Source organism: Salvelinus namaycush, chromosome 33 (assembly GCF_016432855.1).
Source record: "Salvelinus namaycush isolate Seneca chromosome 33, SaNama_1.0, whole genome shotgun sequence".
In the NCBI taxonomy this organism is placed as follows: Eukaryota; Metazoa; Chordata; class Actinopteri; order Salmoniformes; family Salmonidae; genus Salvelinus; species Salvelinus namaycush.
The window spans coordinates 2,509,996-2,533,040 of NC_052339.1; the positions used below are offsets into that span (position 1 = coordinate 2,509,996).

The following is a 23,045-nucleotide window of genomic DNA, read 5'->3' on the forward strand; positions in this document are numbered from 1 at the left end:
CATCAGAACATTACAGGCCTCTTTGCATTTCCAAGCAGCCAAACAGCTCCACTCAGTCACCCTGCTCACTAAGCTGATTACAGAACAAATTGTAAGTATGGAGGGTTGCCTCCAGCAGTGTGTGTCTGTGTATGCAGAGGAGGGAAAGGCAAGTTGAAGGGAACACGGGGATAAGGAGGAAGTAGGAGATAGTTGTAGAGAATGTTGGTATGAAATTAAATACACGCTGATGCTAATAAAAGTGAACAGGTTCTTCCTAGTGATAACCATATTTTTATACTGGTATTAAGGTCTACTATCACTTCAGTAATCCAATTAATTTAAGTGATTTTAGTGAGGTACTGTACAGTAGCTACCGGATTGCAAAATATCTTATCTTATCGAAATGAATGAGTAACTGATCTTACGAAATACAACAAATAAAGACATGGAAGTCTCTCTAGACTTTTTCTTCGGAATGACCCCCAATCGCATAAATCGATAGAAGATTATTTTTTTCCTCTCCTCTTTTTAGTCTGTAGGTGACCTTTCTGAAAATGTTCCTCCATTTTGTCAGAATCGGTATAAGTGCAGGCCATTTCATGTAGACAGTAAGTGTATGAAATGAGTGGCCTTGTCGTTCTAGCCAGGCTGTTTTTGACGGCATGATGATAGAAGCGTCACATCCTAGGGAGAGTAAATGCAAACTGACAAGAGGAGCCTTTGGTTGCGGAATATAATACCGAATTGTGCTCTGAGTGTCTTATTATCTTGTCTGTTGATGTATGAAAGGGGGAGATTTACTTGAGAGCGGAAGACAGAATCTGTACACAGCCCCGCCATCTCGTCCTCATGCCGGGGACAAGCTTTCCCACCGAACATCCACTTTTCAGGATGTTTGTGGTGCCTCATGGCTTTTGATAGCTGGAGTAAAAGACTATTTGAGAAATTAGCTTTTAAAAACGAGAGAAACCATTTCACCAGTGAAACGAGCATGGCTGGGTGTAGTAGACAAACATTACTCATTACTCATTACAAACAAACATTACTAATGACATTGTTTACCAGTGTTTCCTTTTATACAACTGCCTGGGCACTCACAACTAGATTTGCAAAGCTACTGGTCATTTACCAAAGTTACCGGAATCTTCAGTAATTTGGTAATTAACAGAAAATCTATGGCAATCTATTGTAACTTTAGCAATTCATATTTGAATAACGTTTAAAAAAAAATATTCATATATAGTATAAATGTTTTATATCTGTGTCCATATTGTCCGTGAGTTTCTAATAGATTGACCATATGGTACAAGAGAAAATAGCCTAATTAATGAAGAGAGAAAAAATATCAACATTGGCATTATTTTCAATTACCTCTGCAACTCGTCCAACTATTGACTTTTTTCACAATTCCCAACAGTTTGACCCCAAAACATTGACAACAAATACATATTGACATAGTAAAAAAAAGTAGAGTCTAAAAAAGATGAAGTATATTAAATGCTTTAACCCTCATATTAAACACCAATGGAATCGACTAAGTTGATGGTTTATATTTAGATTAATGTTTTACATTGTCATGTTACATGTGATAAGGCCAGAGAGAGGGCCAGAGATAATTACAGACACCTGTGATAATCTGAAGTACCCAAAAGGGCCACTAGATGACTCGTGATAGATTATATAAAATCCTTGAAAGATACCAAAATTCCGGTAGTTTACTGGTAAAAGTTTCCAGTAACGTACACTCCCTTCGCAACCCTACTCACAACAATCAACCACATTTCGAGAACCCCAAGAAAGTTTACACCTTCACTTCAATCAACACTTTTTCCCCTGCAGAAATCAAACTTCAGTACGTATCCACTTAACTGTAAAAAAAAATCCTACTAAATCCAAAAGCAGCAGTGTACTCTGTACGAAGCAGTTCCTCACAAATAACCTAACTGAACCTGAACTCTCTCACCGTGTTGACACAGGAATAGTCCCTGAATAAAGAGTCACTGAATATCATTCTACCACTCTTTTGGTTATTTTCCTCTGCTGCGTCAACAAAGTTAGCACTTAACAAATTATACTTGGTGAATTCTGAACATTCACTCTCTACAGCTCCTCGCATCCCAGCTGAATACAGACGCTTTCAACCATACAGCCAAGGACATGTGTTCGTTGACCACCACATGGATATATTCAGATTGATGGTGTGAACCTGTATTGTGCATTGTCTGACAAACACATATATTATGTGTACATTGAGTACATTGTCACCATCCACCAAGATACTGATGAAAATGACACACAAAAAATAATAAACTTTCCTTTGCTGTTCTATTCATTGAAACGGGCAATTCAGCGAACACTGTGAAGAGTCGCCTCGAGAAATGGGTAGGAAGTTCTTAAGTCCGTCAACAGCAAATAATAATTGTGTATTTGGTCTAATACCAGGGACTTCTTAACCAAATCAAATCTAGAGTATCTGAACTGGCTCATATGACTAGCTCAATTACCGTTATGCAGAAGGGGTTTGTTCAAAGAGCTGAACTTAATACATACGTACTCAATCCCGAGGGTGGTGTGGAGATATATGGGCAACCATAGCTTGAAATAATTACTATAATTTGGATAGTGAGTTGGGGTCAAAATGTAACTGAGAATATCAAGAGTCAGGATTTCCCTAAACATCCCACATGTTCTCTACTTGGACACAAAAAAATGACACGACAATACATTTGAGAGGGAAACGCTGAAGCATCGGAGATTCACATACATTATCAACCACTTTAAACAGCGGGTCCCGTGACTTGAAGACTATTCATTGCATTTCTGATTCAGAAATACAATCTCATTAACAAATCTGCACATTTATAAAAGGAAGCCACCCGAAAGAGACGCATATCCATACCGTACCTAGAATAGGCCTACTGTACATGCATCTGTTGTCTACGGAAGAGGAGACTCAAGGAGGCTGATAAGAGAACATGGAGAGTATTCAGACCTCACACTCTACTCAAATATCTGCACCGAGGTAGCACTGCCCTTCACCCACATCTAAGGCTAAGAATAATACTGTAACATAGGCTAAACATGTCTAAACAAACGTGTGTGTGTGTGTACATAGATGCATATACAACCTTGGCATAACATTAGACTTTTTCCTTCTTGTGAGAAACCATCCTCCTGTCATCCACTATGCCCTGTGACCTGCATGTAGGGGAGCTGTGCTGCTTTGTGAGAAGAGTTGAGCTCTCCCTCTCTCACTCGTTCTCTCTTTTTTTTCTTCTCCATCTCCTGACTGCACCACATATCCTGACTGTCTCAAAGCTGTGCCTAGTCTCAGGGCAAGTGAGTCGTGCCAGCCTGCCCAGAGCCGCCCCCCCCCCCCCCCCGGCACAGCCTACGGGCCGAGCCATGCCATCCCTCCATCAGCCGAACAAGAAACACCAGGGCAGCTTGGGCCAACCACATCTTAAGACAACCTCTACCAAAACACACCACTGAATTCACAATAAAGGTGGCAGCAGGTGAATTGACATGAAATATAAAATGACAGAGTTATGTGGAATACGGTATTATAAAAATAAAGACTTCCGTTTTAGAAAGGTGTATTGCAGGGATGGGTAACTTTGATGGGGGTGGGGGACACAAAAAATCAGAACTCATCATGAGCTATTGCGGGTCTGTGTACCCACATCCATACCCACACATTGGGGGTCCTAAGCGAAATGTTGTTTTGGGGCACCCACTTGACAGCGGAGAAAACATTTTTAAGCTGTTAATACAGTTAATTTCCTGCAATTCTACTCATTTTGCCAAATGTTTGAAGTTTTTAATATGATATCTGAGTGAGAGTGACGAACAAAATCAATGGGGGCCCCCCGGTCGGTAATTCGACCATGATTACTACAAGTTTTGATGGCCGCAAAACTAACTTACCAATCTAAAAAATGTTAGCTGACATGGGCTAATTGAGTAACTTGGGAGGAGGGGGGATTGTTCGGCGGGCCGGGCTGCCAGTTCGCCAATCGGCATTCTGTTCAACAGATATTGGGGGGGGGGGGGGGGGGGGGCAGACAAACATGGACCAGCGGGCTTCACATGTAATCATGAGTCTGGAAGTGAACTGAAAGAACGCTTGATGCTTATTGAAGAGAATTGTAACACTGTTGAGATGAATTAGTTAACCTGGTACACTAGTCTTTGTTTTGGAGAGTCTAGCCCTGGGATATCCTAAAAAATTCATTCGACTGACAGCTGGAGCCGTACACTGATCAGGACTTGGGAGGTTGTTTGGAGAACCCTCTCCCAAAATATTTCTCAGCAGTAAGTAACAATGGAGCACAACACTGCCAAACAGCACACTATCTTCACCTTACGCCACTTCCTTGTCTAGTCTCAAAACACATGGGAACTGTACAGACACACAAAAACAGACAAATACACGCACACACACCACTGTCAGACTGCACACTATCGTCCCCTTGTCTGATCCCAAAACATGTACACAGACAAATACACAAAGCAGAGAAACAAATACACACACAGAGAAACAAATACACGCACAGTCAAATACACGGACAGACAAATACACGCCCAGACAAATACACTCACGGACAAATACACTCACGGACAAATACACCCACGGACAAATACACGCACGGACAAATACACGCACGGACAAATACACGCACGGACAAATACACGCACGGACAAATACACAGACAGACAAATACACGCACACACACACTCATACACCACACACCCTAAAGTACCTTGTTATTGTATGCTTCATCATAATGGGATAGCTGTTTTTGATGTATTATTCATGACAAAACAAATACCAATGCCTTTCTCTCGTCTTTCCATGTCCAATGTAACACTACCATGTTTTTTTTACTCTTATTGTGTGATAACAGGTAGACTAAGAGCATTGCTCCTCTTGGGCACCAATGGTGTTGAAGAATGCCAGCAGCAATGGAGCTGTACTGATTGATGCGTGCGTGTAAGTGGTTTAATGTGCTTGATCATTAGAATGAATCCAAAATTAGATTAGCCCTGATTATATAGTGAGTATAGAAAGCCAACATGATATATTTGTGTTTTTGGCACGAGGTAGGCCTAGCACACATAAATTAAGTAACAATAATGGCAATTATTATAAACGGTTCAAGCCCTGAATGCCGATTGGCTGAAAGCCGTATACCATGGGTATGACAATACATGTATTTCTACTGCTCTAATTATGTTGGTAACCAGTTTATGAAATCAATAAGGCACCTTGGGTGTTTGTGGTATATTGCCAATATACCATGGCTGTATCCAGGCACACTGCGTTGAATCGTGAATAAGAACAGCCCTTAACCGTAATATATTGGCCATATACCACACCTCTCTGGGCCTTATTGCTTAACTAGAACTTGACATACAGAAGAAAGAAATGAAACATAAAAACATTACAGATTGTTGTGCTGACAGCATTCAATAGAAAAGGAGTTATGGTTTTCTAGCGTGCAGGCCAAATACAGATTCCAAATGGTATTGTAATGTATTTTGTGTGTATATATGGTGAGTATAATACTATTTGTAATAAATATATATTTTTCTGTTTTCTTGGTACAATCTGAGCTCAAGGCATGCTCTGTTGCCACCTATAAACCTACATTAAAACCACACACATACAGTGCCTTCAGAAAGTATTCATACCCCTTGACTTATTCCCCAAATTGTGTTACAGCCTGAAATTTAAAAAAAGTAATAAATAAAAAGAATTCTCCCGATCTACACTCAATACCCGATGATGACAAAGTGAAAACATTGGTAGAAATTTTAGCAAATGTATTGAAAATGAAATACAGAAATATCTCATTTAAATAAGTATTCACACCCTTGAGTCAATACATGTTAGAATCGCCTTTGGCAGCAATTATAGCTGTGTTAATGGGTAAGTCTGTAAGAGCTTAGCACACCTGGATTGTACAATATTTGCACATTTCTCTTTTTAAAATTATTCAAGCTCTGATCATTGCTAAACAGGCATTTTCAAGTCCTGCACTAGATTTTCAAGCTGATTTAAGTCAAAACTGTAACTAGGCCACTCAGGAACATTCAATGTCATCTTGGTAAGCAACTCCAGTGTATATTTGGCCTTATGTTTTAGGTTATTGTCCTGCTGAAAGGTGAATTTGTCTCCCAGTGTCTGTTGGAAAGCAGACAGAACCAGGTTTTCCTCTAGGATTTTGCCTGTGCTTAGCTCTATTCAGTTTATTTTTATTTAAAAAACTCCCTAGTCCTTGCCGATGGAAAGCATACCCATAACATGATGCAGCCACCACCATGCTTTAAACATTTAAGAGTGGTACTCAGTGATGTGTTGTGTTGGATTTTCCCCTAACATAACGCTTTGTATTCAGGACATAAAGTTAATTTCTTTGACACATTTTTTGCAGTTTTTCTTGAGTGCCTTATTGCAAACAGGATGCATGTTTTGGAATATTTTTTTCTGTCCAGGCTTCCTTCCTTTCACTCTGTCCTTTAGGTTAGGGTAGTAGAGTAATTACAATGCTGTTGGTCCATCCTCAGTTTTCTCCTATCACAGCCATTCAATTCAAACTGTTTTAAAGTCACTATTGGTCTCATGGTGAAATCCCTGAGCGGTTTCTTTACTCTCTGGCAACTGAGTACACCTGTATCTTTGTAGTGACAGGTTGTATTGATACACCATCCAAAGTGTAATTAATAACTTCACCATGCTCAAACGGATATTCAGTGTCTGCTTTTTTACATTTTTACCCATCTACCAATAGGTGTCCTTCTTTGCGATGCATTGGAAAACCTCCCTGGTCTTTGTGTTTGAAATTCACTGCTCGACTGAGGGACCTTACACATAATTGTATGGGTGGCGTACAGAGATGAGGTAGTCATTAAGAAATCATGTTAAACAGTATTACAGCACACAGAGTGAGTCCATGCAACTTATTATGCAAATGTTTACTCCTGAACTTACACTGAACAAAAATATAAACACAACATGTAAAGTTTTGGTCCCATGTTTCATGAGCTGAAATAAAAGATCCCAGAAATGTTTCATATACACAAAACAGCTTATTTCTCTCCAATTTTGTGCACAAATTTGTTTACATCCCTGTTAGTGAGCATTTCTCCTTTGCCAAGATAATCCATCCACCTGACAGGTGTGGCATATCAAGAAGCTGATTAAACAGCATGATCCTTACACAGGTGCACCTTGTGCTGGGGATAATAAAAGGTCTCTCTAAAATGTGCAGTTTTGTCACACAACACAATGCCACAGATGTTTCAAGTTTGAGGGAGCGTGCAATTGGCATGCTGACTGCAGGAATGTCCACCAGATCTGTTGCCAGAGAATTGAATGTTAATTTCTCTACCATAAGCCACCTCAAACGCCGTTTTAGAGAATTTGGCAGTACGTCCAACCGGCTTCACAACCACTGACCACGTGTATAGTGTTGTGTGGGCGAGCGGTTTGCTGATGTCAACATGTTCAAATTACTCTACTCCAAGGTGATGGTGGGGAACACAATTGCATGTTATCGATGGCAATTTGAATGCACAGAGATACGTGATGAGATCCTGAGGCCCATTGCCGTGCCATTCATCCGCCGCCATCACGTCATGTGTCAGCATGATAATGCATAGCCCATGTCGCAAGGATCTGTATACAATTCCTGGAAGCTGAAAATGTCCTAGTTCTTCCATGGCCTACATACTCACCAGACATGTCACCAATTGAGCATGTTTGGGACGCTCTGGATCGATGTGTACGACAGCGTGTTCCAGTTCCCGCCAATATCCAGCAGCTTTGCACAACCATTGAAGAGATGTGGGAAAACATTCCACAGGCCACAATCAACAGCTCGATCAACTCTATGCAAAGGAGATGTGTCGCGCTGCATGAGGCAAATAGTGGTCACACAAGATACTGACTGGTTTTCTGATCCACACTCATGTGAAATCCATAGATTAAGGCCCAATGAATTTATTTAAATTGACTGATTTCCTTATTTGAATTATACAACTTTGAAATTGTTGCATGTTGCGTTTATATTTTTGATCAGTATGTTTAGGCTTGCCATAGCAAAGGGGTTGAATGCCATAGCAAAGGGGTTGAATACTTATTGACTCAAAACATTTCAGATTGAATTGTTTTATTAATTACTAAAAATGTCTGAAAACATAATTGCATCTTGACATTATGGGGTATTGTGTGTAGGCTAGTGACACAAATCTCAATTTAATCCATTTTAAATTCAGCCTGTAACAACAAAACGTGGAAAAAGTCAATGGGTGTGAATACAACTATACCATATGTTGGGCCCTATAAAATCTGTGATGTGGAGAATGTGGACGGAATCCAGCCATTACTACAGAATTCAACAATATAAAACAATTTATTTAACTTAATCGGGAATTAACTAAATGTTTTGAAAATGTATTAATTAGCCTAAGTTTATTATAAGACATGAACAGAATGCATCAGTGATTCGTATTTCCTGCAACTTTCTGAAGAGGCAATGAGAATTCTTTGTGTAGCGATGATGCTAATGAAAAGTCTTCTGGTAGATGGAAAGGCTTTCCCAAAAATGATAACTACAAAGTAGACTATGCTTACCTGGCAGAATTCTATAATGATTATTTGCATCAATCCAGTGGGTATTTTTTTTGTAAATCTACTATCACGTGTGTGCTACAAAAACACTGCTAAGCAACATCCTGTTGCTAGCCTCTTGCTAGGTGCGCACTGGAATTAAAGGGTAACTACACTCCCAAAAAATGTCAAGACCTCAAAAGTTGGATGCTGATGTGGTTTAAGCATTGTTGTGGATTTAGAACATCTGTGGGGGGTTTTGAGAGAAAAAAAAGGAAAAACGGTGGAAAGCGGAAACCTGGCAAAACTAAACTGAGGAAACAGAATTTGGGAAAAATCGGAATCAGGAAAAAAAATGAAACAGATTTTATAGAGCCCTACATATGATGACTGCAGTCACTCACAGTCCTGCACTCTTCACGTCAGAGTCACTGTGTACTGTTTTGGTATTGTTTCTTTTGGTACTGCTTTTTCATGGGATGTTTAAGTTACAGAACAAATATGTTTTTAATTTGATTATATTACTATCATTATTATGTTAAAATGAAAATATATTTTACTACCAATTTAATCAAGTATTAGTAGTACTGTAGTAGTTTGTATCAATAATATCTAGAAGACACAATTCACTTACTTTTCGAAAAGCCTCTCCGGACAAGCATACCTTTACTGTAATTTGAAGTTGGTTCATGGAATTTTAGTGAGTGCGAAATAATCTTTTACAATGATGTCCATGGGCATCTTCAGAAATAGACGTATTACATCCTCAATGCTGAGTACTGACTCATAACCTTACGAGCACGTTTAGATGTGTACGAAGTGTAAAATTACTGTACCCTGAAATAGCCTTTGATGAAATTCTCTGTGTAAAATGTCTTAAATAGACCACATCATATCCCATCCAGTATCTACTCACACCAAGGGCACACGCCGTAACTGCATTACATATTGTTTTCTCAGCGATAGGTATACATCCAAAGCACTATCATCATGATAAAACAAAAAGTACACTTCAGAACGTCCATGACATGCAGTAATTGTTCTATTAATGCATTCCATTACACAAAAATCTAATTGAAATGCCTGAAACCAAATTTTGCCTATATGGTGCCATTTGAAAAGCATAAATTCATATCTTAGATGCATATTACATATCACAATGTTCCAATCGCTACATTGTTTTTTATTAACCTTATTTTGATGGTACATTTTTTTTTTTACTTTGGTGTAAATAAGGATTAGTGAGTGACAGCATTGACTATAAATGTAACGCTTCTACTTACACCCTAAAGGATCAGTCCAAAATCCAAACAAATTGAAATGAGGTAGTGTTTAACCTTTACATTGAGACTGAATCTCCATGTTACAGCAGTCTATATTAGACATGGTGCAATACAAAACAATTGTTTTAATCTCATTCGACCTAGCGATTCATCCTTATGACCTAGGATTAAATTAGACTCTCTGTATAAGTAAACTAGGTTAATCAAAAGCATATTGATTAACTTGATCACAACTGTAATTGAACCTGGACATGGAATTAATTGAGAGAAATAAATAAAAAAAATATACATTTCTAATTAGTATCTCTTATGTTGGTCTACTTGTGGTAAGGATATGTAATTCCCTATCAGAGCAATAGGCCATTTTTCATTTATATTTCTAAATTGCTAATGTCATGAGAATTTTAAATGTGTTTACCATGTATAATTTTTTATAAATATCAATTCATCTTCATACTGGTATTTGCAATTAACCTACAAAAAAAATGTGTTTGTTGCTTAAAAAAATTATAAATTGTGATGACCCACCATTGCAGATAAAATCAAGCGTAAGGAAGTATCACAAGCCAAAGCCAACACCAAAGCCAGAGATCCTCACCACTGTTCAATATATAGGTATTTTTAAGTTGAGAACGCACGCACATTCCTGATACAATATAGCCAAAAATTCTCTCTTATTTAGCATATTTTGTCACAACATTCACACATTTCACTTTCACACCTGCTACAAAACACAAAAGGCCACATTCCAAGATATTCCAAGATGTTTCTGAACGGAAGGGTCACTTTCCTACCAATCTAATCGACGTGAACTATACAAACACTCATTTCTAAATGTGTAGGCCTAAAGGCACATTATGAAACGTGATTACATGAACAACTCTAGTGTGACATTTTGACTATTCAACTGATTGCGACTCTCACGACAATCTATTGAAAATTTGAAAATTACCACAACTAAACTCCTCAAGATGTAGCCTATAAGGAAATCAATGAATAAATTAACAGAAGACTCATAACAAGACACCACACGCTTTATAGGACATGACTTCATTGATTTTTCCAGTGAAATAAGTCATGACATAATGAACGTGTAAAACACCATGTCACCTGAAAGCTCACCTAAAGAACTTATCTTCAACATCTGCATACTCTAACTCAGGCAACCAACCTTATTGCATCCACCTCATCCACCCCTGAATCCTTGCACTTCAACTTAGTTTGGTCTATCGCACTCTTCTAGAACCTGCTCCAGTAGCACCTGGTCTCAGACACCCTTTCCAAAACACACAGAGACAGAGCATTTCCCTGGTCAATCATACCATGACCAGTCTTAGAAAGGAGAGGAGAGACCGAGAACTGTCCTGTCAATGGACTCACCATAGAGCTTGTTGGGAGTGTCCTCTCTGCCCGTGGCCTCGGAGGACAGGAGCAGGGGCTCGTCATTGAGCTTGCTGTCTGGGGTGGCCGCTTTGTCCTCTGCCCGGAGTTCTGCCGCGCTCATCTCGCTGCGCAGGGAGAGCAGCGGCTTGCTCAACTGCCCTGTAATCATCGGATCCTGGAGGGAGCTGGAGAGCCCAGGTGGGGAATACAACAGAACGTGGTTAGATTTGCCTCGCCGCCTCTCACACACTACTCTACACCGGCTTGTTCTCTGTCTACTCCCCTTCACTCCCCTTCTCTCTACCCCTGTGTCTCCCCTCTATCACTCACTAACCACTCTCTCCCTCCCTCCCACTACCTCCCTCTCCAGCGGTCTCTCTTCTATCTGAGACTGGTGCTGCTCCCGCTGATATTGGTGGCTGAAACCTGCCTGGTGAAGAGCGGTTACGGATTGTTTGGCTTTGCCATTATACCCGGCAGCCTTCAAGGTTCTTCACACCTCTAAAGGCTCATTAATACCCACAGAATATACATGTGACAACTTCAGCATTACACACATCCTGTACACGCATACTGTACCTACAAATTAAATTGCTAAAGAAATATTTGACATACTCTATCTACTGTTACAAATCTACGTAGACAGTTAATTCATTTCTCAAAAGGAAAGCCTGCATGATATTTTAATTAAGAGCAAGAAGTCAACGTTGGCATCATTATTCAGAGGCAACACCAGGAAATGATTAAGTCCTCTTCCAATCAAGAGCAGAAATAGATCGAGGCATATCATTTGTCCTCCCGAAAATGTCATTCTAATGTCTCACAAAAACAAAAACCACCGTAAACTAGAGGGAATTAGAATGACTGTCAGTTAATTACTAACAAAGTAATGTATAATGTAATGTCATGAAGTAATGTTTCTAATTACTGATGTGCAACAACGTAAAAGTGCACCAAATGAAAAATATCATAAATAAACCAACAAAAAGCATACATACCTAAATGAAGCTCCAGTGAATGAATGGCCCAAAATTTTTGTAAAAATTGTCTTCTGAATGTCCAAAAAACCTGACAGAAACCAATTAAAACATGCTCACGGCCACAGAGCAGAGACCAGCTAGTGCACGATGCTTGCTACAAAACCAGAAACATTTTCCTTGATCTTGGTGCATCTGAATAACCACTGCGGGTTCAAGCCTAAGGTTGCCTCCCAAGACAAGCAGATGTCACCTCCACTCTCTCTCCTCCCTCTCTGCCTCTCCTGTGTCTCCTCTCCCTTGTGTCTCCTCAGACTGTTACACCTCCCTCCTGCTCCGAGACACACAATGAACAGCAGGAGCACAGAGGGGTAAAACTCTCTGTCCCTCTCACTCTGCCTTAATTATAGTTGAGAACATTCAGTCTAAATGGGTTGGAGATGGGGACAGGTGACCAGCATGTATGGCGTGAGGGAAAGAGGGAGAGGGGGGGGTCAACCTTGCCCATGCGACAGTCCCCCACTACCTTCACTCCTGCCATGGTGGTCGATGTGTTCCTGTCCAGAGGGTCCTTTTTAATGCGCTCATCAGGGGAATCGAGGAGCTTTGATATGACACATGATAATCTATGAAAATGTTAACCAATAGAAATAGTTTAAGATGTCATCGAAAGGCGAGTCGGCTGGTCAATACTCATATCCCTGGTAACAATGTCTCTTGTCATCAGGGCTTCATTTGTGGAGCACTTAAATATGGGACTAGGCGCATCAATGCACCTCTCTGCCCGGTGAGGTAAACACATTTTCCCCTCTGTCTGAGCCTGGCCTTACTCACTCTTTGCATCCATTTGGGCCCACCCCCACCTCCCACCTCTTCTCCTTTGAGTCACTTGATAGGTCCACTGGAGGGCAAAATTAATACCTAATTGAATCTTGCAGTCATCAAAATAATCCATAGTTTTTTATTATTTATTCTTCACAGTCTGTCAGCTGTTTGAAAGCTCAGAGGAACAGCAGCAGGAAGCACGGGCAGTGCTCAAATTTCTCTCGTCGTTTCAAAATGTAGTTGTTTGCAAGACATGTAGTAAAACAGAGAACAATGAAGGCAATGCCTTTGGTTAGAATGTGGGAAAAATAAAGGGAAAGGGGAATCTTTTCCCGACCAGCTATGATTTTTTTAAAAATTGAACAAGAAGCAACTGACACTTGAAATAGGGCAGGGTCCTCTCTGTCCATCCTTCCATCTCTTCCCTTTTTTCTATTTTCTCCTTATTTCATCATATCTAATGTTGACATTCCTCTTCCTGACAGACTCAACACAATCGGTGGGAATGAGATCACAGCTCTAATCTTCAGTTCCATTGGCGGATAGGTAAGCATCTGTCTCCTCCGCCTTCATCCAAGGCTGTTAATTACATTATTAAAAAGGAGCTCTCGGTGCAGCTCTTCAGCCAAAAGTGTGAATGTTTATTTCAACAGAGTGGGTGTGTGTGTGTTGTGAGGGCTCGGGGGTGGAGTGGGGTGAGTAGAGGGGGGAGTGGGGTTGCTTTACTCCCCCTGGCCGCAGTACAGGAACAGGGAAAAGCACTCGGCTCTCACCCCTCCCTCCCACTCCTCTCTTCATACCCCCAGTTTCCATGGAGGAGGTGGTCAGCACAAAGCCCTCAGCGCTCATCAGATATCCATGCTAATAGCTAATGGCCTTAATGCCGTTGTCCCATGAGTCCCCTGGGCAAGGGGCTTCTGCCTTGGACGAACATGCTCCACTCAACTGACATTCAAGGCACTGAAAGAGAATGATAATTAAGTCATGTTAATAATAATAATAATGGTAATAACAATAATAAAAACAGTGGTAATAATTATAATAATCGGACCTTATTCTGTGTCAAACATATAGCATATATGTTATAATATATAATAGTATGGCAATCATTATTTTAAAAGTATAATATCATTTAATTATATAATTTAATCATCAAAATGTATAAAACATTCCACAGTTGAAATAAATAATCATCATTTTCTAAATGTAAAAGGAAATGGTTAAATTATAGTGGTCATTTGTTTTCTGAGGTATTTGACAGCAAATCCATAAGCTGATTGAGTATGACAACTACTGTCTTATTTTATTAAGGCATCATTGACATAAACACAGTTACTTGTCATAAATTAAGAACAGATCATTCTTTGTGGCAGAATGTGTGTTGCTTAAATTTAGATCACAATTGATGTCCCTGAGGAGATAGCAGAGTTGTTACACTTTTTGGATGGTTTATAGTGTGTTTGGGTGCCAGATGCAGGGTAAATAAGCCCTTCTTTTCACCTAAAGAAGCTTTGTCTCAAAATCACACAAAAAAGCACAGGGTCCCAGAAATACAGTAAGACAGGGAGAAGTTATCTGACTTTCGGAGAACCAAATGTCTATAAAAGGTTAAGTAAGAGGTGAAAAGAATAATGCATCCTACACGCCTAGAATTAGCTGCTATAATGTTCCAGGACCTCTATGGTATGCTGTATGTACGCGCTACGAGAGATGATGATTTGTCTCCCCCTTAAGGTAGGGAAACATACTGTTCCCTCAGTATGGCATGTCTGTTGTGGACTGGGAAGCCTTTACATTAGTGTACAGCTATTCTCCTGTTAAGACAAAACTGCGTAAATAAATATATATATATATATATATATATATATATAAGCAAAAAGGTCCAGTGAAATCTAAAATGTACTCAAATCACATATGAAACGTCTACAATACTGACAGATGTAGCGTAAATATGGCTTTTTCTTTTTGTCAGTAGCCTAATGTAGGCCGTTGAATAAATATGCTCTGATACTTTCTTATCCTTTATATACACGAGACCCCAGTGCGATTCATTCAAATGTCTTCTTCAAGACACCAGTATGATATAGTAAACTAATGGCTAATTTGGAATACAATGTAAGGCATAGATTCGCTGAATGGACTAAACCAACTTTTCCCAGAATAACAGTTTAAACCGTCCAACGGGACAGGAGCCTGTAGATGCCTGTAAATCAGCAGGTCCACAACAAATAAAAGGCCCCGATTGGTCAGGAGTGTGTTTTCTGTACATCAATCCACAGGGCTCTCATTCTGGAGCATCAAAGCCTTCGCTGTGCTAATCTGACTCCTACAACGGCCTCGGGAAGCTTTCCCTGTGGAAAATGTAACAAGCTTTTACCTTAGGGAGACGGTGCGACATATGACACAGGTCGTTTTGTGATGCATCTAACACAGCATTCTACTGAACGACTGTAGATCCATATAGATCCACTGTAGATCCATTCATAGATCTGCTCAAAATCGGCTTGGTTGGAACAGCAATGTATCAACTCTAAGAAGGGGCTTTCGTCTTCATGTTAATTTAAATACTGCCTGTAGTCAGCATTTAACTAAATCTATTCTGCAATTATACTAAAAAAAATAAACATTTAAAAAGTTGTGCAGTGCATAATTCAGCCAGAGAGAGAGTGAGAGGGAAATAGAGATGGATGTCACTGGGCCAACGTTACTTTCGCCCACGGGAGGTTGGTGGCACATTAACTGGGGAGGACGGGCTCGTGGTGATGGCTGGAGCAGAATCAGTGGAATGGTATCTAATACGTCAAACACATGTGTTTCCATGTGTTTAATGCCATTCCGTTTGCTCCGTTCCAGACATTATTAGGAGCCGTCCTCCCCTCAGCAACCTGTGCTTTCGCCAATGTCACGACTGACACGCCCACAGAACCTCACAGCACCATGGGACTTCTCCTCAAAGTCAACTTCCCCAAGCCCCCCCCCCCCCGGACCTGCACCATATCCACATTCTCATGAAAGGTGTGAAAATCTGATTTCCCAAAAAGGATTGCTAATTCTCTATGAGGGAAGAGGCAGTGATCGATAAATCATTGCTAAGTAGATTGTAAAGAAAAAAGTATCCCCGCTGGTGTCACTGCATTAGGATTCTTCTGAGGATGGATAAGAGGAGGAGGTGGGTGTAGAACTCAATCTCAATAAAGCAGAGACAAATCATGCCTTTAGCACTCATCTGGACCCAAGCCACACCACTATCACAGCAGAGTAAAGCCTTATAAATATCATGCTAGTTTGATGGGCAGGAGAATGAGAACAAACGTTTTCCTCCGCTGGTTACCACGCTTGTGTTTTGTCTGATGCACATGATTACATTTTTGCCAAAGGCAACTAGAAAGAGACTAGCCTCCAGCAGTAGCAGTGGTTGAGTAAAATCACTGGGGAAGCCAATTCCCCCCCACCCCCAAAAAAGCCATATTACAACCTATGTGTTGTGATAACTGTGTTGTTTGCTCTATAACCTGTTCATTCATATGCCTTGAGACCGTGATATATAGGCCTAAAGGCCGAGACAATAAGAAGAGACAGTGGCAGGATAAATTCAACCACACCTTTGTTTTATCACAAAACCGGACAGCAAGCTCTGCAGTGGCGTGTATTCATTGATGCCAAGGGAAGCCAGGCTTCCCCAAAAAATGTACCAATAACAATAGATATTTAGCCTCTCTGTGTTTCATAATGTTCCTTCAGAGCCTGAATATTTCTCACAGGAAAAAGCATCCGAGCGAGCGAAACAGCGCCCCTCTGTCTCTCTACGTGGGGCCCATCAATCTGATGCTGTCCGGTCCAAAAGAGTATGATATTGTTGCCGCCCGTAGTATTGAAAGCAAGGGAAGACAGCAAGCTTCCCTTGCCTGCCTTGATAAAGCCATGGATGGAGATAGGGATTTCCATACTGTACTGGCCAATGATTATGACGGCTATTCTGATCCAACCATTAATTCATACATTGTTGTGCCGCTGGCCTGAAAGGATGGACATTCAATATGTAGCTAGATGTAGAAGGCTAATGTTAACTAGCTAACGTTGCGCATTAATGGAAGTTAGGCTAGCGAGCAAGCATTTTAGCCAGGTAGCCTAGTACAACAAAAAATAAAAGCATGTGCTGTATGACAGATTGATAGACCTTATCGTCAACATGAAATAGAGAAGGATGGCATCGGCGTTTCTCTACAAGTAGGGTGCAACACTATCAACAAGGCAGGTCCTATATGTCAATATGTTTTTCTACTTGCACGAACGCGCACGCACGCACGCACACACACACACACACACACACACATGCACACACAGATTTTACCCACACACCGCTACTGAACCTCTATCTATTGCAGTTCACAAAGCATATTGCATGTACAATAATAGACAGTTACATGACCTGCAGCATGGTCAAGCAAGTTAATGTTTCCAACATTTTTGGACCACAGAGAAAAGTCACGAAGAAAACAGGAGCTGCCTCCACTATTCCAGCACCGTTTCAACATCATCAAATCACCTCTGCTTAGTTTAATACAGTGACAATTAAAAGACACCAAAATAATTTAGTCCATCAACATATGCTAAATATGATATGGCTGTCCATGTTTCTGATTTATGTGTGCCTGTGTGTGTGTGTGTGTGTGTGTGTGTGTGTGCGTGCGTGCGTGCGTGCGTGCGTGCAGCAGCTACTCTTCCTGGGGTCCAGCAACATTAAGGCAGTTAGATACCATTTTAAATATTACATGACATTACATTTTATAACACTTTTCACAACACATTAAGTGTGGTCCCTCAGGCCACTACTCTACTATTACATATCTACAATACAATATCCATGTGTACGTGTGTGTAGAGTGTGTTTCTTATCATGTGTGTATGCATGTGTGTGTGTGTCTCTTCACAGTCCCCGCTGTTCCATAAGGTGTATTTCTATCTGATTCTACTGCTTGCATCAGTTACCTGATGTGGAATAGAGTTCCATGTAGCCATGGCTCTATGTAGTACTGTGCGCCTCCCATAATCTGTTCTTGACTTGTCTTGTGGGGTTTGCATGGGTGTCCGAGCTGTGTGCTAGTAGTTTATACAGACACCTTGGTGCATTCAGCATGTCAATACTTCTAACAAAAACAAGTGTTGATGAAGTCAATCTTTCCTCCACTTTGAGCCATGAGAGACTGACATGCATATTATTAACGTTAGCTCTCCGTGTATATTTAAGGGCCTGACGTGCTGCCCTTCCTGTTCTGAGCCAATTGTAATTTTCCGAGGTCCCTCTTTGTGGCACCTGACACACGACTGAACAGTATTCCAGGTGCAACAAAACTAGGACCTGTAGGACCTGCCTTGTTGATAGGCTGCGCTTTATTATGGACAGATTTCTTCCCATCTTAGCTACTGTTGTATCAACATGTTTTGACCATGACACTTTACAATCCAGGGTTACTCCAAACAGGTTAGTGACCTCAACTTGATCAATTTCCACATTATTTATTACACAATTTAGTTGAGGTTTAGGGTTTAGTGAATGATTTGTCCCAAATACAACGCTTTTAGTTTTTGAAATATTTTAGGACTAACTTATTCCTTGCCAGCCATTCTGAAACTAACTGCAGATATTTGTTAAGTGTTGCAGGGATTTCACTCACTGTAGTACAGTTGAAGTCGTAAGTTTACATACACCTTAGCCAAATACATTTATACTCAGTTTTTCACAATTCCTGACATTTAATCTTTGCACAAATTCCCTGTCTTAGGTCAGTTAGGATCACCACTTTATTTTAAGAATGTGAAATGTCAGAATAATAGTAGAAAGAATGATTTATTTCAGTTTTTATTTTTTTCATCACATTCCCAGTGGCTCAGAAGTTTACATACACTCAATTAGTATTTGGTAGCACTGCCTTTAAATTGTTTAACTTGGGTCAAACGTTTCGGGTAGCCGTCCACAAGCTTCCCACAATAAGTTGGGTGAATTTTGGCCCATTCCTCCTGACAGAGTTGGTGTAACTGAGTCAGGTTTGTAGGCCTCCTTGGTCGCACACACTTTTTCAGTTCTGCTCACAAATTTTCTATAGGATTGAGGTCAGGGCCTTGTGATGGCCATTCCAATACCTTGACTTTGTTGTCCTTAAGCCATTTTGCCACAACTTTGGAAGTATGCTTGGGTCATTGTCCATTTGAAAGACCCATTTGCGACCAAGCTTTAACTTCCTGAATGATGTCTGAGATGTTGCTTCAGTATATCCACATAATTTCCCTTCCTCATGATGACATCTATTTTGTGAATTGCACCAGTCCCTCTTGCAGCAAAGCACCCCCACAACATGATGCTGCCACCCCCGTGCTTCACGGTTGGGATGGTGTTCTTCGGCTTGCAAGCCTCCCCCTTTTTCCTCCAAACATTACGATGGTCATTATGGCCAAACAGTTATATTTTTGTTTCATCAGACCAGAGGACATTTCTCCAAAAAGTACGATCTTTGTCCCCATGTGCAGTTGCAAACCGTAGTCTGGCTTTTTATGGCAGTTTTGGAGCAGTGGCTTCTTCCTTGCTGAGCGGCCTTTCAAGTTATGTCGATATAGGACTCGTTTCACTGTGGATATAGATACTTTTGTACCTGTTTCCTCCAGCATCTTCACAAGGTCCTTTGCTGTTGTTCTGGGATTGATTTGCACTTTTCGCGCCAAAGTACATTCATCTCTAGGAGACAGAACGCGTCTCCTTTCTGAGCGGTATGACAGCTGCATGGTGTTTATACTTGCGTACTATTGTTTGTACAGATGAACGTGGTTCCTTCAGGCGTTTGGAAATTGCTCCCAAGGATGAACCAGACTTGTGGTGGTCTACAATTTGTTTTCTGAGGTCTTGGTTGATTTCTTTTGATTTTCCCATGATGTCAAGCAAAGAGGCACAGAGTTTGAAGGTAGGCCTTGAAATACATCCACAGGTACACCTCCAATTGACTCAAATTATGTCAATAGCCTATCAGAAGCTTCTAAAGCCATGACATAATTTTCTGGAAATTTCCAAGCTGTTTAAAGGCACAGTCAATTTAGTGTATGCAAACTTCTCACCCACTGGAATTGTGATACAGTGAATTATAAGTTAAATAATCTGTCTGTAAACAATTGTTGTAAAAATTACTTGTGTCATGCACAAAGTAGATGTCCTAACCGACTTGCCAAAACTATAGTTTGTTAACACGAAATTTGTGGAGTGGTTGAAAAACGAGTTTGAATGACTCCAACCTAAGTGTATGTAAACTTCCGACTTCAACTGTAGCTGACGTGTATAGTGTTGACTCATCCGCATACATAGACACACTGGCTTTACTCAAAGCCAGTGGCATATCGTTAGTAAAGATTGAAAAAAGTAAGGGGCCTAGACAGCTGCCCTGGGAAACCCTTACTCTACCTGGATTATGTTGGAGAGGCTTCCATTAAAGAACACCCTCTGTGTTCCATTAGACAGGTAATTCTTTATCCACAATATAGCAGGGGGTGTAAAGCCATAACACACACATTTTTCCATCAGCAGACTATGATCGATAGCCACACTGAAGTCTAACAAAACAGCTCCCAGAATATATTTATCATCAATTTCTCTCAGCCAATCATCAGTCATTTGTGTAAGTGCCGTGCTTGTTGAATGACCTTCCCTATAAGCGTGCTGAAAGTCTGTTGTCAATTTGTTTACAGTAAAATAGCATTGTATTTGTTCAAACACCATTTCTCCCAAATGTTTACTAAGGGTTGGTAACAGGCGGATTGGTAAACTACTTAGGCCAGTAAAGGGGGCTTTACTATTCTTGGGTAGCGGAATTACTTTTGCTTCCCTCCAGGTCTGAGGGCACACACTTTCTAGTAGGCTTAGGTTGAAGATGTGGCAATATCGTCCGCTAATATCCTCAGGAATTTTCCATCCAAGTTGTCAGACCCCAGTGGCTTGTCATTGTTGATAGACGACAACAAAAAAATTCACCTCTTCCACACTCACTTTACAGAATTCAAAATGACAATGCTTGTCTTTCATAATTTGATCAGTTATACTTGGATGTGTAGTGTAAGCATTTGTTGCTGGCATGTTGCTAAATTTGCTAATCTTGCCAATGAAAAAATCATTAAAGTAATTGGCAATATCAATGGGGTTTGTGATGAATGAACATCTGGATCAATGAATGATGGAGCTGAGTTTGCCTTTTTGTGCCTCATTTCCTTTAAGGTGGTCCAAAGCTGTTTACTATCATTCTTTATATTATTTATCATCGTTTCATAGCATAGTTTCTTCTTCTTTGTATTCAGTTGTCACATTATTCAATTGTCAAATTATTTCTGAATTTGCAGTACGTTTGCCAGTCGGTTTTGCAGCCAGACTTATTTGCCAATCCTTTTGTCTCATCCCTCTCAACCATAACATTTTTCAACTCATGGAATAAGCAATTTCATAAATGTGTCAAGTGCAGTGTCTGGTTGCTCCTCATTACACACCACAGACCAACAAATATTCTTTACATCAAAAACATAGGAATCACTACAAAACGTATTGTATGACCTCTTATACAATATCTTAGGCCCAGCCTTTGGAACTTTGGTTTTCCTAGATATGGCTACTATATTGTGATCACTACATCTAATGGATTTGGATACTGCTTTAAAGAAAATTTCTGCAGCATTAGTAAAGATGTGATCAATACATGTTGATGAGTTCATTCTTGTGCTGTTTGCAACTACCCTGGTAGGTTGACAGATGCCTTCAACCTGGTTCTGTCTTTTCTGTAGATGCTGTAAACATGTTTTGCTATTACTGTATCATCAAAGGTATTATCTAAGTGAGTTTCAGAGATTGTCAGAATATGAATGTAATCTGTTACTAGCAAATTATTGTTTCTTAAACTATGTATGTTAACGTGGGCAATTTTTTGCACTTTTCTGGGATGCTTGATTGTTTTAATTGCTTTACTTGGAAGCTTAGCAGAAGTAGACATACTCATGCTATTTATGTTAGTGCAGGGTGAGCTGCACACAGAGGACTTCCTACTAGGGCACACAGCCTCAGTGCTAACAGTATAACTCTTGTTCATATGCACATGATTACTACATACAATAGCTGTGGGATCAGCAGAGGTAATTATGGCAGTTAGATGGACATAAATTAGGTTACTTATATTGTGTCTACCAACGCCCATGGGATACTGTACATTTGCTGAAGCATTATGACAACTCAGGGACACAACGGTAGGGATTCACTGAGCTGGGCTGCGGTCATTGATAAATCATTGTCTCAGTGCAGCCTTATAATGCTGTGAAAGGATTCAGGGACCCAAATGACTCTTTATAAAACAAGCTTTGTTTCCAGAAGGTATCAAAATTGCAATGAATGTTATACCCACAGAGCTGCAATAGTCATGTAGCCAGTTATGGAGGACTAAAAGTCTGCTGAAACGTTTAATGCCACGATTTAAGGAAGGCACAGCGCCAGATATTATGGTGCGTTGGTTGGTGTCAAGCAGAGACCCAATCAGTTATTTAAAATCCATCTTCAGCTGCTCTGAGCTTCCCTTCATAATGTCATTGAATCCCACATGAACTATTATGGACTCCATTTCCAGATAAAAGTTTAAAATATTTGGGAGCAGCTTATTCATGTCCTGTACTCTGTACTGTACTGCTTCTGGATAGCACAACGTTTTTGCTCCAGGGACAGAGACATTTCTCACCATTGAACTGTCCAATACAACGGCCGGAGAAGGGGATTGAGAAATCTGCCCCTTCCTACCCCTCACAAAATTTGTGGAACCTTTCACAAGCCCATGAGAAGCAGGATAGCGTACACACACAGCTCCCGGCTATAGGCCCAGATCTCCCACAGCAGGCAGAGCCCTGTCAGATCCAGAGAGAGGGAAAGGAGCCAAGCTCGACGGCAAAGTTGCTGTTGGAGTCAGCGTAGTT

At 40.4% G+C, this 23,045-nt stretch overlaps 1 protein-coding gene across 1 annotated transcript in view; it reads right to left on the reverse strand.

Moving 5' to 3' along the window:
- LOC120027630 (POU domain, class 6, transcription factor 2-like) overlaps positions 1-11,434 on the reverse strand; it is a 124,059-nt gene extending 112,625 nt beyond the window's left edge. The window contains exon 1 of the mRNA XM_038972632.1: positions 11,263-11,434. Coding sequence (XP_038828560.1) covers positions 11,263-11,434 — 172 coding nt within the window. The remainder of the gene's footprint in view (positions 1-11,262) is intronic.
- Between the last annotated feature and the right edge of the window lie 11,611 nt (positions 11,435-23,045).